The 14475-nt window shown below is 50.6% G+C and overlaps 4 protein-coding genes across 4 annotated transcripts; 1 reads left to right on the forward strand and 3 right to left on the reverse strand.

Annotated features, from left to right (window-relative positions):
* Positions 1–498: 498 nt before the first annotated feature.
* HER10_EVM0010119 (MNNG and nitrosoguanidine resistance protein) lies at positions 499–2724 on the reverse strand (the record flags this gene model as incomplete). Its single annotated transcript, XM_035479588.1, has 4 exons — positions 499–1170; positions 1227–1577; positions 1624–1904; positions 2709–2724. The coding sequence occupies 4 exons, from the start codon at positions 2722–2724 to the stop codon at positions 499–501; spliced, it is 1320 nt and encodes a 439-aa protein (XP_035328405.1).
* Positions 2725–3645: 921 nt separating this feature from the next.
* Positions 3646–8491, reverse strand: HER10_EVM0009130 (ABC transporter; the record flags this gene model as incomplete). The annotated part of the gene is made up of 6 exons (XM_035478629.1): positions 3646–3888; positions 3924–5069; positions 5116–6379; positions 6411–7302; positions 7411–7821; positions 7855–8491. The coding sequence occupies 6 exons, from the start codon at positions 8489–8491 to the stop codon at positions 3646–3648; spliced, it is 4593 nt and encodes a 1530-aa protein (XP_035328320.1).
* A 2359-nt stretch (positions 8492–10850) lies between these two features.
* Positions 10851–11655, forward strand: HER10_EVM0009826 (uncharacterized protein; the record flags this gene model as incomplete). The annotated part of the gene is made up of 3 exons (XM_035479299.1): positions 10851–10898; positions 10994–11326; positions 11386–11655. 3 exons carry the CDS (start codon positions 10851–10853, stop codon positions 11653–11655), a joined length of 651 nt encoding a protein of 216 aa, XP_035328381.1.
* Positions 11656–11826: 171 nt separating this feature from the next.
* HER10_EVM0007511 (uncharacterized protein) lies at positions 11827–12867 on the reverse strand (the record flags this gene model as incomplete). Its single annotated transcript, XM_035477066.1, has 2 exons — positions 11827–12692; positions 12780–12867. 2 exons carry the CDS (start codon positions 12865–12867, stop codon positions 11827–11829), a joined length of 954 nt encoding a protein of 317 aa, XP_035328185.1.
* Positions 12868–14475: the final 1608 nt, after the last annotated feature.

Raw genomic sequence — 14475 nt, forward strand, 5'->3', positions numbered from 1 at the left:
CAGAACCAAAGGCCCCAGGATCACCAATGATTATGTGCAGGCGGTGGGCACTATGGCGTTCGCTCTCATACTTGTTTGTTGCCAAGGCGAACGAGAAGCGGCCTGGTGGTGGAATGGGGTCGTCAGATGTTTTCGCACGGCCAATAGTGCTCCGCGAGGGATGCTTCGAGTGAAACGCGCACCGAGAGAGTCAATCGTATCATCGGTTCCATAATCGGATACAGCTGCATGTCAAAATCAACGGCAATCTCTTGCACCTAAGCGTAAGTTCAGCGAAGGGTCCTGAATGTGACCCGTGGGTTTATGGTCGCGTAAGGAGTTATGCCATAATCCGCCTTGCTGTGCTATGACATGTCTTCACTGCGACACCCGCGTTTGCTACATCTCTTGTATTGAGAGCTTCACAGTCAGCGCGTTACTCAAGTGTGCCATCTTGCAGCACATTGTTACATGCCATGTTCCAAAAGCTATCAACTATTTAGTCGAATCGCGACGCTCTCACAAAGCCCTAAGGAATCCCCTTTTTCGTCTTGGCGGCTCAACTCCCGGTTGCTTGGGAATTTGCTTTTCGAAATCATACCTGTGCAAGTGAAAGTGTGGAAGTTTTGTCTCCTTTCGACGAATCTCTTTTTCATCTTTCCACCTCAAAATATAACATGCGGGGACGAACAAAATCGTGTTAACCGACACCCACGCAATCAAGACGCCAAAGTTGAGGCCAATGCGCGAGTGCAAGTCGAATAGAATCTGTCGGCTGCCTTCAATCACATGATGATAAGGCCATGCATACGCCCAACGGTAGAACCCGGGCGCAATATCGGGAGGCCAGAATCCGGTCAACGTGTTCGTGAGAGTCCAAAACGTTAACCACAAACCAACCCATCGAGGGCCGATAATCATGGCCATGTTTTCACACGCCATTCCAAGTGCTGCCATACCGAAGAAGTTCAACAGCCAGAAGACGATGAACGAGGCTTTTCCATAAGCATTTGGATTCCTAGCAACCTCCACTGCCGGAGCTGGCGGGTTGGATAAGGGGACTTGAAAGACAAGAGAGATCAAACAGTAGACCAGCGACAAGAAGAAGTAGGCTGCCATGAGTGATAAATATCTGCGTATGACGTAGTGCCAGTAGTGCACGGGAGGATGACCCTCAGGCACAATGCATTTCTACATACCAACATTGTTGTCAGTTTTGTATCAAAGCATCAGAAGCTCGGACTTACTATGTCGTCTGCAAGGTAATAGGTGAAACCAAGATGGGCAATGAGAAAGCTTAGCCCAAAGGTAACTGCCGGAATTGCCGCAGGCGGCCCGAACGGCCGGAGATCTAGCATCAAAGGTGACACCCCGGGGTTGACGGCACTCGCGGCTTGCCGCAGAGTCTCCTTTGTCAGGGAGTCATTGGCCATTACCATGCCGCCCCATGTTTTGCCGAATGTTTCTGTCAGACTTGACGTGAAAGACGTGAGGCTTGGTAAGATGTAGCTATACGTCATAAATGAATCTCGGCCAGACATGGTGATGATTTGGACTGCGCCTGTTGGATCGTATGAAGAGTTTCCGATCGAGACTGCCTCTTGCAGTAAAGCTGTCGCGTTCGGATTTATGATGATAGCTGACCTTGAAATGATAGACCGCTTCGCGAACCTTCATTGGGTCGAACCCGAACTCGTTTGCGTCGCGTATTTGATATCCGATTGATGGTGTGAGGCTCCACAGCGTCTCGTTTGCCAATTTTGTGACCTCCGGACCTACTAGGGGCGTGATATTGTTGTAGGGAGCAGATTTTCCATCAAAGTCGACAACAAAACAGACGAGGGAAGTGAGATTTTCCTCGATGCGAAACACAATGCCCCAATAAAGGCAGAGAATGAGGAACATCGAGAAACAGATGATGAAAGCTGAAGATGGTGAGCTGTGGCTGCAAATGAGCAGGTGGAGCTCGGATGAGGCTTACTGTTTCTGCACCATCATAGAAATATGCTTTCGTAACTAAGTCAGGGCAAGAAAACTCATTAGACGCTGTCGAGGGTTTCGAGGCTGAGCCTATGTTGAGCTGCACTTACTGTTGCCAACCTGGGTCCCAGCTGACTGATTGCGATGGAAGGTTTTCATGCTCAGGTAAGCGACTTTTCATCAATCCCCGACAAGGTCTGCCCTTTGAGTATCGAGGCTATTCAGAACGCTGTTTGACTGGTCGTCTCGGGAGGCTTGCGCTGCGGCGCCGGTTCCTCGGTCACCGCCGCTGTCGACGTCGGTATCTATGTGCATTTCGGATGCTGCACAGGTGCGGTAGCCTGCAGATAAATGAATGGCTTTGGCCTATTCTTCGAAATTTTAAACTCAGTTGTTGCAGTGTATATATTGTAGTCAAGAGCAAGGTCACCTTCCGTCGCAAAACCTCCGGCGCGGTGTTTTTGGTGGCCTATGATTGACATAGTTACCCACAGTTATGTGACCTCACCAGCATAAATGGTGGAGATTAAGAGCGGACATCTTAGTCCGGATGGATAACAATTCGTCATTTAAATGCTCTGATACATGTGTCCCTTGAGTCAATGTGGGCTTTGCTCGGTCGGCCAGTACATGTAGTTTATCTAGCGGGCCATACGGGTGATCCTCTTCTCAGCTGAAGTCCAGGCTCAGTTTAATCGATTCTTAATCAGGGGCCAACTCGCCTTCTCAAGTAGCGTATCAATCTTGACGGTCTCTGCAGGCCATCGGGCCTTTCCAACCCAACAGATCAGACGCTCCAGTTTTGCGTGCAGGAGTCACTATTAACTTGATCACTGAGCATCAGCTTGCCCTTCCCATATTTGTAAAGCGGGTTCATGATCAGTCTCACTCCCCTGCATTAAGGCGAGCACCTTGACGTCAGAAAGATGTCAACTAAGCCAAGTGGAGCAAAGAGCCTTCAAAAAAGTCACCTCAGTGACTCTAGTCTTTTCAGGGAATCTCACAACGCGCCCGATATGTTTGATTGTGGCAAGTAGCCGGAGGAGTTCGTCCGCGACTTCGCGTGCTACAGGGTCTTGAGGGTTTGACATGTTCTGACATATTATACGACAGATCGGTTCTAGGCACCTCAGCTTTGAAGTGGAGCTCGCCAGAATGCTTATGAGGAAGTGGTGTTAGACGAGGACGCCCTTGAATTATGACAAAGGTTGAGGTATTACTAGTAGGACTGCGATAGTCGCCATTCCCAATGAGGAGAAGTCTGTCTATTGATACCTTCATCTACTTACTGAAGTAGCCTGCTCGGATCATTGACTTGCGTCCTTCACAACCACAAATTACACGCTCGGCAGAAAGGGCCAGGTGGTATCTAACCTGACTTGAGCAGACCTCAAGGTTGTACAAGTGCATTTCCCATCAAGGAGATTTTCCATGTGCCATAGTCAGCTCCCTGAGTGCGTAGGTACTCTGTATTACTATGCGCTATGTTTCGACCTTTGGATGACTGTTTCGTGGATTGGAGGCCTCACAACATGGACTCTCATACCATCCTAGTACGGCGAGGACGAATTTGGAGGAAGCATTACGATAATGGATTTGTACGGTCTAGATTAAAACCCTCTGGGCCATTCAAATTATCCCTAGTCTTACAAGGCAACAACGATAACATTACATAGCAAGCGGAGGCTAGAATCCGAGTAAGATCTTTCGCCAGTTGATCTTCTTTCCATTCTCAGTAGATGTAGCAGTTGTTCCGTAACCCTCCTCTTGCACATCATGCTGCCCAACGATGGAAAGGAAGACGTCGTTGAGCGTCGTAGGACTGACACTATGATGCTCGATGCCCAAGATATCCTTGTTCTCCTCTAACATCACGATAAGCTGACCAATTGCACTCAACTGGCCGTTCTCCCACCCTGCATCTCTCTTCTGCTCTGATGGCTCAGCTGAGATCTTTGCAGCACATCTGATGCCGCGACTGAGAACCGCAACTGGCCGTGAAATGTTTGAGACTCCACTTGGGCTGAGGGAAATTGCTGTAGAACCCAGTCTCGCATGCGATCCATCTCTTCCGATTTCGAGTATGGAGCAGTGCGACTGACCAGATGAACATATAATGAGTCTCCAAAGCGACTTTGAAGCTGGTCAACTTCGCCAATGGCTAACATGCGTTGTGCGATAATGCCAGCTCGATCAGCAAGTGCATCAGCCTCTTCCATGCTGTGGGTTGTCAAAAGTATAGAGCGACCTGGCACAATTGTGCTTAGTGTTCGCCACATGATGCGCTTTGCAGCGGCATCGAGGCCTGAAGATGGTTCGTCAAGCAGTATCACCGACGGGTTCCCTGTGAGGGCGATGCCGAGGGAGAGTTTACGCTTGTTGCCCCCCGATAAGTGTTGCGCCATGACGTTGGCATGGGCATCGAGGCCGACGGCATGCACAACGGCTTCAACTTGCTTCTCAACATCGCCAACTCCACGCAGCCTGGCGTAATGGCGGAGATGTTCAAGAACACTCATGGACTCGACTGCGTCAAATTGTGGACACACTCCGAGATTTGTCCTGGCTCGTGCTCTCTGGTTGATGACGGAGACTTGCTCGACGAAAACATCGCCGCCATTACGGCTAGGTTGGATATCACCCCGGATGAGTGAGATGGTTGTCGATTTTCCGGCACCGTTGGGACCGAGAAGCGCGAAGACTTCTCCATGGCGAACACCGAATGAGACATTGTCAACAGCTGTGAAGCTACCGAACTTCTTCGTCAGATGTTTGACCTGAAGGCCGTCGCTGTTCGTAGTCGACTCGACCCGTAATAGCTCGCTGGCAATCTCTGGGTCTTCGTGTGCTTGTTCAACTCCGGCGTTGGAGTTCCTGCTGCGCTTGAAGATCGCAGGTAGTTTGTTCCCAGTGTCGTGGTAGAGAAGAATGCCAAATAGCAGTATCGCCTGCAGGACGAGGTAGAGGATTGGACCTCCATACGCCTTGATTGCGCCTGGATATCCAAGACCGGTAGCGGAACATGCCAACGAGAAGGTATTGAGACCAATGAGAAGGGCTCGGAAGACGGATGTGACGGGAAGGAAAGAAGGCCGAGATAGTGTAATGCCCTATCAGAATATTGCGATCTGTAACAGTGGACGGCGAAAAGGTGACGATGTAGAGAAAGGCGATCAAATATATCGCAAAACCGACACTGTTGTAGGCCATTATTGCAGCAAAAGTCGCAACTCTATTGGTGAAGACCGAAATGACATAAGACAGCAGAATCGAGGTGATGCCGTACAACAAGAACAGAACAGGTAGCCCGGGCGTACCAGATGCCCGAAGAGACGACGAATATGATAGCTGCAACCAGGAGAGGTAGAAAGAAGACTCCGAAGTCGAAGACGAGGTGAGACGTCCATGTAGATAGCGACCGCACTCCGCTGGAGTACTGCAAGCCACGAGCATGGCTGTGTCTCTCAGCGTTGGGATACAGTCAAAGAACGATGGAATGATTGAGCAGACGATGCTGAAAAAGATGGCCAACTGAACTGTGGATGACGTCGAGGAGGGGATGACGCTGTCAAATGGGGTGTATGTGGTCGCAATGCTGATATTTGTTTTGACGATACTGAGCAGGTTCTGCATAATGACCGCTGCGAGGACTGCCCCTGTTCCCTCATTATCTGCTCGGTAGGCAACTGTTGAGGGCGTGTCTGGGCTGCCGACCCAGAAACCACCTGGAGTGACATTCTTGCGATTGTCTTCCATGTATCGCGTAAGGTCGGCGTAGGTGGCACTTTGCGCAAGTTCGGTATTCGTGGAGCTATTGGGTCCCGGAAGCAAGAAGCCAAAAAGGTCGCCAAATGATGAGCTAGAGAAAGAGGAAGAAGGACCAGCAGCGATAAGAGCTCGGTCAAAAGCCTTCCTGTAGTCATCGAAGCCTTCTGCAGAAGCTTGACTAAAGTCTGCCACATCGCAGCTAGCAGGGCTCTCGTCGGCGATAAGGAGCTGCATAATTGCTGCTGCAACGATCGGAACAACAAATACGATGGCGTATGGAACCCAGTTGGTCTTGAATAATGTGAAGCGTTTGCGAATCAGGGTAGGGATTTGCTCAAAAATTCCCGTCTGACGGCCAGATTGAATCCCCAACGAGTCTTGTCCACCATTAACAATAGACTTTTCTGTGAGACCTTTGCCAGAGTCGACTGACCCATGGGCTCTCCCCTGATTAAGGGGCTGAAGATCCTCCCCTTGCACCTCATCGGCCACATTGAGGAACACATCTTCAATATTCGGACTGGAGATGCGGTAGGAAATGCTTTGAGTCTCAAGGTGACGGATTACATCGGCGGCGATGCTCGATGAGGCAGTGTAGATGATGGTATTTGATGACACAGCTAATGTCGCGCCGTGTACTTCTGGAGGAGCTCTCAAATCCTTTGCATTGAGGACGTGGATACGGTAGCCGTCTCCGAGCGTTCTTCAGGGCTACAGACGAGCCTTCAGCCTTCAGGCTGCCCTTGGATAGTATCGCAATGTTATCGGCAAGTAAGTCGGCTTCGTCGAGGAAATGCGTCGTCAGAATGATAGTCCTCTTGCCACGTTCCGAAAGAAGGATGTCCCAGATCTTCCGCCTTGAGAGCGCGTCAATGCCAGAAGACACTTCATCAACGCAACAGACGGCACTTCCACCAGTCAACATCATGCCAAGCTGAAGTTTGCGCTTTTGTCCGCCAGATAGATGTCGTGATTGGGATTTTCGCTTTGTGGATAGGCCAATCGAGTCGATCAACTGCTTGGAGTCCTCCTTACTCGCAAGGCTCCACGGAGACTTGAGCTGATTAAAGATCGTGATGTGTTCGGCAACGGTGAGCTCATCCCAAAGAACGTTCTTTTGTGGCGCGATACCAATTCCACCGGAGGCATCTATGGAGACACCGCCATGGTTGAACCGGCTAATCCCAGCGATGGCATCGAGGGTCGTGCTCTTGCCACTTCCATTGGCACCGAGAAGTGCTAGGATCTGGCCCCTCTTTGTCGTCAGATTCAGACGATCAATGGCCACTGTAGGAGCGCGAGGCTTAGACATGGAGGAGAACAGCCGTCGAAGAAAGCTCGGGCGATAAAGTTTGGTCAAGCCGTCAATGACTATAGCTTCTTGTGGCCGGACACCGTCACCCTTGTAGATTTTACGACGCTCGGAGCCGACTCCATGAATTTGACGTTCGACGTAGGCGGCAAGCAGTGTGTAGAAAAGGAACTGCAGGATCAGGAAGATCCAGATTGCAATGCCTGGAAGGGTAGAATTGCTTCCTGGTGGCGTCTTGAGAAGATTCATCGGTTGTCCTCGCCCTCAAATCGCGCCATGGACCTCACAAAGAAGACGAAGGCGCATGGGGTGAATAAAGGCTCAAGACGGCGACGGCGCCAGTGCTTTGTTAGGGAGTCCTGTGCCAAAACACCCAGGAGGACATAGACCAGAGAGTTGATGACACCGGAAAGCTGAGCCTTTTGAAGAAAGTCGCGCCGAGGATGGCTTTGAAGTAAGAGCCAGGCCACCCAAGATGAAGAAGACTAAAACAACACCGATGCTAGTCTCTCTCCATATCATGCTCCTCGCTATGACCGATGCGACGACCCAGCCTGGGAAGTAGATTGTGGCGAAAGAGTAGAAATTTGACAACATGCGGATGACCTGGGGCTCCCAGTCATAGCGAGTGGACATCATTGAGTCAATGAGTTGAGAGAGCCCCTTCTCTCTCTCAGTTGCGACGTGACCGGGCAGATGGTAGCTAACGCCAATCAGCGCTAGGATAAAGGAGACTGCCAGATAATCGATGAAGGTCTTTTGGTATTTCCTCCGGACGCTGGCTTGTCGTTCGTCTTCGGTCTCGTCGGTGAAACCCCATTCCTGGACATTCTTGAGAGACGCTGAACTACCATTTGTCGAGTTCAGACTGGCAATGGCAGAGTCGACGGCATGTTGAAGAGGGAGCGTATACACTTGAACATCACTGTCGTCGTTGTTGACCTTGAATGATGACCCAAAGACTCCATCCCCTCGCAACGTGTAATTCCAAAGGCCTCCATCACCCTCAGTGGGGGAAGAATGGAAAACGACGGCACCGTAGCAGGTAGTAGTCGCACGGAAAGATGAGCGGCAAATGGAGCCAAGATCGGAAGGGTTTGTGATCGTTGTTGTAATTTTTCCAGCTGCAGAAACTTGAGCAGAGATTGCCTCTATTACGCGGTCTACATCACCGCCTGATAGTCCGCTATTGACGAGAACGACAGTATTACGAGAGCCATCAGAAGCGGCCAGGCCTTCCGCTAGTGATCTTATAGGTCGAGGATCTGCAATTCCAAACTCGTTCGATGGGCTGTTGAGATTCTTGCCAATGCCGAGGTACACTGTGAGTATGATTGGTAAAAGTATTGCGGTGTAGATAGTTGAGACGGGGTGGCGGGCGAGAAGTATGATGAAGTTTTTAGTCGAGAGCACACCGACTTGGCGCCATAATGCGGACTTTGGTGCCGCCATGGCAGTATTGAGCGGTCAGTCGGCGTCAGCCTGCCGATCGTGCAGTGATGTAAGGAGGAGTATAGTTGTGGGAGTCGGTGACCTGGTTTTCTGCGATGCTTATGGAAAGAAATCACTGGCAGACTGTTTAGAAAAGAAGAAGATGGTACCTTGAATATGTCGAACTAATTCCCAGAAGAATCACTGGCATCTTACAAGATATTTGAAGGGCCATAGAGCTCGAGAAAGACATAAGAGTCAGGGACAACTTTATGCCCAGAGTGGCGCCTCCATGTCAGCATAGTTACAGGGCTAAGCGATACAGACATATCTGCCCAACGGCGGTGGTGGTAAGCGAGGACGCCTTCCTGACATTTGCTCTTTTGGGACATTCAAGAGGCTTCGTATGGCCAGGGAGCTGCACGCGTCACAAGCTAGAGCAGGAGACTTGTGCAGGAAGGGCATGATATGGGCAAACCTCAACAGGGACTAGATGAGGCAGACACGCTCAGAAATCGTGGCAGACAGGTCTCATTGGACAGGTCTCGATGTGTTGATGGACGGCAGAGGGTTCCACGTGCATCTTCGCGTCTTCGCTGGGCCTGCAACCCCTTCTGTGAAGTGCTAGACTATGTCTGGATGAACTTCCAATTGCCTAATGTGGTTAGCACATGACTGTCAGATCCATCAGCCACCGATGCCGCCAATTGCGGCATTAGTTCCAAGCCCTGGAGAGGCACAGTTCCTGGATGCCTGGGATTATTGGGGTCTTCGTGCGACCTCTAATTGCCCTTTTGGGGATCGCTTTGCTTTGCATACCGCCCGACTTACCAGTCTCATGATGGCTACATGTTCGACACGCCCAAAAGCTTGTATCGATATCGCTGATTCATGTTCGAGCCATTGACAAGCAAGTTCACCGAGTGCAGGAGTGCAATTGATGCAACATCGTTGGATCTTTTGTTTTGATTGGCATTGTCGTTTACCTTAGGACGTGGTGGCTAGCATTTCCCAGTGCTCAAGCTCATCAAACCGTTGCAACAAAGCTGACCACAGCATTGCCTAATCGGCGCTCACCATTTCGCTCTCTGCATCAACAGGATGCCGTCGTAATTTCGCGATCAAGTTCTGCATATCAGGAGGTTAAGCAGTGTTTCTTTTCGCCCTGCACAATGTATTGCTCTGTCAGGCGGAAGCCTTCAGGCCATCGCTCCCGTTTGATTTGAGGTGGAAGAGTGGGAAAGTTATATAATCAAAGTACTCGGCCTCCATTGGCATTCCATGTCTGATTTCTATTCAAAACCAGGCCCGCGAACACCAGGTCGCTTCGTATTACTTTCCCATCTGTGTCCAAGATAACCGCCCCATACTGGAAACCGGCATCCACAACCCCAACTCAGATGTGGGTATAGCTTCATCGGCCTCTGGCGCAACGGTAGCGCGTTCGACTCCAGCTTGAGACTTCTCAAGATCTTATCGAAAGGTTATCTGTTCAAATCAGGTGGGGGTCAGTATATGCACACGCTGAGCGCAAGCTTTTTGCCTCATTGTGTAACTTAGTTATCTACTAACATATGAAGAAGAACATGAAGGAGCCATAGCAGCATGAAACAAACGTTGGTGAGCCTTCTTTCGTCTTGCAAGCAACCTCCAAAGTGAGTATACTGGAGTCTCAGCCATGTGAAATTGGTTCTTCAATGGTTATTGTGGATCAACTAGGGCTACGTTTTGTCTACCCTGACCGATGTCACTGACCGAGATTGACCGAGACTCACCGAAAGGACCGAAAACTCTCTCATCGTTACTGCGGTAAAACAACCGCCTGTCGTCCCAAGGAGCGCCATTCGCAATTGATTACAAGGCCTTTGTAAGATAAGAAATCGATGATAAGTAATCATGTGAAGTCAGTCCCTTAGCTCATTCATTCTTCCATCCACTGCTCCTCATGCCGGGACTAGTGACCCAATAACAGAGGTCTCAAGCTTCTGGCTGATAGTTAGATCTTGTTTCTTTTATTCAACTCATTTCCAGCTTAGACTTTTCTATGTCTGGCCACTTAAAGCTGGCCCAGAAGACTTCGATGTTCTATATCTCTTGCCCGTCACTACATCTGTGGCCGGATGTCTCCTTGAACCGAACCCAGGAGACGGAGTAATCCCGCCCTTGATGGCCTAGATGATGGTCCGAGCTTTCGCCCGCAACCCCGCGTCTCGAAGGTCGGAGCTTCGCTCGGTACGCCGGCAGGCACTCGAATACACCCTGAACTTGCCTTATTTAACAATGTAACTGGTCATGAGAAGAACTTTGAATTGACAAGATCTAATCAGTGAAACTTCTGGGCCTGAGCCGTTCAATTACTAGTCTTAAACACAACACCATAATGTCCCCTCGCGCTCTAGAAGCTCTTCGCAAGTTCACCTCCTGTGACGTAAGTGCATCTCTGGCCAAGGTCGTCGATCGGCCGGCTTCAGCCATCAAATCTTATCAATATTATATCAAAATAGTCGATAACATTTGAGCCAGATTGGGGATGCTCTTGTCAAGCTCAAATACCCCCAGGGCGGCTTTCTTGATGGGATCCGCATGTTCTCGCCGGGCGCGTCAGGACGCGTCTTCGGCCCCGCAGTGACCGTCGAGATGGTGGAGATGAGCAATACCGCGGCGCCCAAGCTAGACAAGCACTTCGTCGACCACAATCAGGAGGGCGGCATTATGTACGTTCAGCAGCCCAAGGGCTTGCCTTCGGCTTGCTGGGGCGGGCTGATGTCTACGAGAGCAAAGTATCTCGGGGCGGAGGCTGTGGTTATTGATGGTCGCATGCGAGACGTTGGAGAACACAACGAGATGGGATTCCCCGTGAGTTTCCTCTCTCTGACAGTAAAGAAGGGGATGAGAATCCTGACAACTTTGGTTAGGTGTTTGCGCACGGCACTTCGATACTCGGATCCAACACTTTCACACGGGCTTCAAGAGTCAATGTGCCGCTCCAATTCAAGGGGGACCTTTGGATCAATCCCGGCGACATTCTGGTGGGCGATGCCGACGGCGTCGTAGTCACTCCTATTTCTCTGGTCGAGAAGGTGGTAGCTCTATGCCAAGAAAGGGCCGAAGTTGATGAGAAGATGTTTGTCGAACTGAAGAAGGGGCTTCCATGGAGACCTCATCAAAAGCGTCAGGAAAGATAAATGACTGTTGTAAGAAGTAGTCTTTATCAGCTTGCAGTACAGCCAAAAGTTCTCACACTTTGACAATGTCTCATTGCCAATGAAATAGACTTGGTCGCTAGCCCATTCCGATCACGACACGTTGCTTCCTCTCGAGCCCCGGCTCTACCACGGCCATTCTCATCATATTTTTCACCGTCCAAAGATATGGCTTGGATTCTGAACCATTAGAAGATCCCACTCCTCATCTGAGAGCCAAGACCTCAGGCTCTTGAGCCATGCCGCATCATCTACCTCAAGATACGGCGTCTCCCTCATGGCAGCCTCGTGTGTCCGGACCTTCATTCGCGGCGTATGCGGCCAATCGCTGCCCCACAGCACCCGGTGCTTGTTCGCATCGACAAATGCGCGCACTAGAAACTTTACATCTGAGTATCCTGGGTCTTCGTCGCTGATGCGATACGGTGCGCTCAGCTTTACCCACAGATGGCCGTCCCTTACTAGTCTCATCACGGCGTCATACCCTGGCTGGGTCGTCGGGTCCTCGCGATGTTCACCGGGCAGCAGACTTGTCGCCTTCAGCAACGCAAAGTGATCTGTAACCAAGATGACCCCTTGCGAGACTATGACATCTCGGACGAAGGGCTCCAGCGTGGTCCAGAACTCGGTGCGGGTCGTCGTCATCGTTAAGCTCCAGGGGAGCGATAGATCTATAATCCTCTTCAGATGCGCACGCAGAGCAACTTTTTGCAACTCGACATCTTCCATAGCTTTGTACTGATACAGGTTCACGCGAAGGCCGCGGACACCCGCTCTGTGCATCGCAAGTAACTCCTCGTCTGTCGTCGTTTCAGGATCGATAACGCCAACAGCCCGGGTCTTTTGGCTACCGAGGCGAGGGACGAACGCCTTGAGAGATGTGCAGTCATTTCCGTAGGATAATCCATGTGTGAGTACAGATCTCGTGATGCCTAAGCTTCTTTTGAATTGTTCAAACGCGGCAATCGTCGCGGGCGGCGGAGTTAAATGCCTGTTTGGGCTGTAAGGGAAAGATTCGGCTTAACGACGAAAGTGTTTGAATTAGCGGGTTTTGTTGTTGATAATCAGGTCCCTGAAGGAATTTTCCACACGAAAAGTAGACCTACGTTCGAAGATATGGTGATGAGTATCCCATCCACCGCACGGGAGCAGAACGGGTTGTCTCTCCTCAATCGATGTGGCAGAAGGAGGCATCGCGAAGGAATCAGTAAGAACGAGAACGTTTGCCAGTACTGGTGAGCGGTAATGCACTCGTGGCTTTAACTGATGTCGAAGGCTCTTCCAGCCGACGACGCCATCATTCATATAACACTCATCTTCACTCGGGTTCCTCCAAGTGCTGTTAACATTAGCACGAAGACGATGGTTTATGCCAGCACTACGTAAGGTAGAGAAAGCAGACACAAACAAGCATCTTCTACACGTTCACGCGACAAGATCATCAGTTGCCTGCAGGTGAACAGTCGAGGGAGTTCCTTCAAAGGAGCTATCCGTCTGAGAAGTATCCGGCTGGCGGATTGCTCCGTCAATATCCGTACGGCAAACGACTACTCCGTACGGATGGTAACAAGACAAATCTGCTCCACAGGAGACTGGTCAGAGCGTCTCCGTGGAACGCGTGGAAACCATGGACTCCACGCGATGCGTGGAATGCTCCCCTTTCCCCTCCCTGGCCTGGGTCTGACGCTACGGTTTGGGGGTTGGAATCTAAGCTTTGGACTTTGCGTGTCAATTCATCCGCTCTAACGTACGTGAAAATAGCCACAAGGGGTAGCCTGTAAAGAGCAAATTGGGGCTAATCCGAGCCGTACAAAAACTCTACATCGAGCTTCAGCGGTCTACGGATAGCCTCCCGTAGTACGGAAAACGAAAGCGAGATACGGTACGGAGTAGTAGGCCTGTGTCCCTAATTCTACCAATAAGCCATATGCTAGTCAGCAAAAATGGACAGCGAAGGCTTGCTGGTTCTTTCATCACCGCTACAAGAAGATGACCACTGGTGTTGCCTTGACCTACGCCTAGGCCTCTTCAAATCGACACAGAGCCGCATAATTACACCTCCGGCCCCTTTTCATTCAATAATTATTCCCGGCGCAGCCGCCACCGGCCCTGTGTTCCTGCTTAATCGCTGTGGTCAAAGACGTAATACATCAAGCTCATAATGCTCACTTACATCCGGCGGAGCACTCATTCCCGTCACCGCGAGTCAGATTAAGTCATACTCCCGCGTGCCAAACAAAGCCAAGCGAGCGTCCGTCCGAGTACAAAAGTAATCCCGTAATGAACAATGCAGCTTTTGAGTTCATCCCACTTCCCGCTCGTAGTTTTCGTCCCAGCCGTCCTTGGTAAATCAAGCCGCCCTATGATGCTGTAGCCTACTACGCCCATCGCCAGTGCGCTCTGCGTCTCAGATGCATCGAATTCGAGGCGGGGCGATTTATCAAGTGCGATTCCGCGAGGATGACAACTGCCGAGGGGTTCCTGGTGAAGAATTTCACCAAGGTTGACGAAAGATCGTCAAGCTCACTAGGGCAGCATGGCAGCGAAGTGACAAGTCCCAGTGGGAAGCTGGAACATCAAAACCACAGAAGCCTCCTTATGATACTAGGGCCAGTAGTGCGATGACGGTAGATTCAATCGTACGACTAGGCGATTGGGAGGTGTTATGCACGGAGGGCCTACGGCCCGCGTGCTCCCCGATGCCCCGAAGCACATTTTGCTACACGCTGATTTGCTCCACCATCTGCCGTGCCCTATCGAACGTTATCCGGCAGAATAGTTCAAACTGTAAACAAGGTATAG

The sequence above is a fragment of the Colletotrichum scovillei genome, assembly GCF_011075155.1.
Source record: "Colletotrichum scovillei strain TJNH1 chromosome Unknown Contig00010, whole genome shotgun sequence".
Classification (NCBI taxonomy): Eukaryota; Fungi; Ascomycota; class Sordariomycetes; order Glomerellales; family Glomerellaceae; genus Colletotrichum; species Colletotrichum scovillei.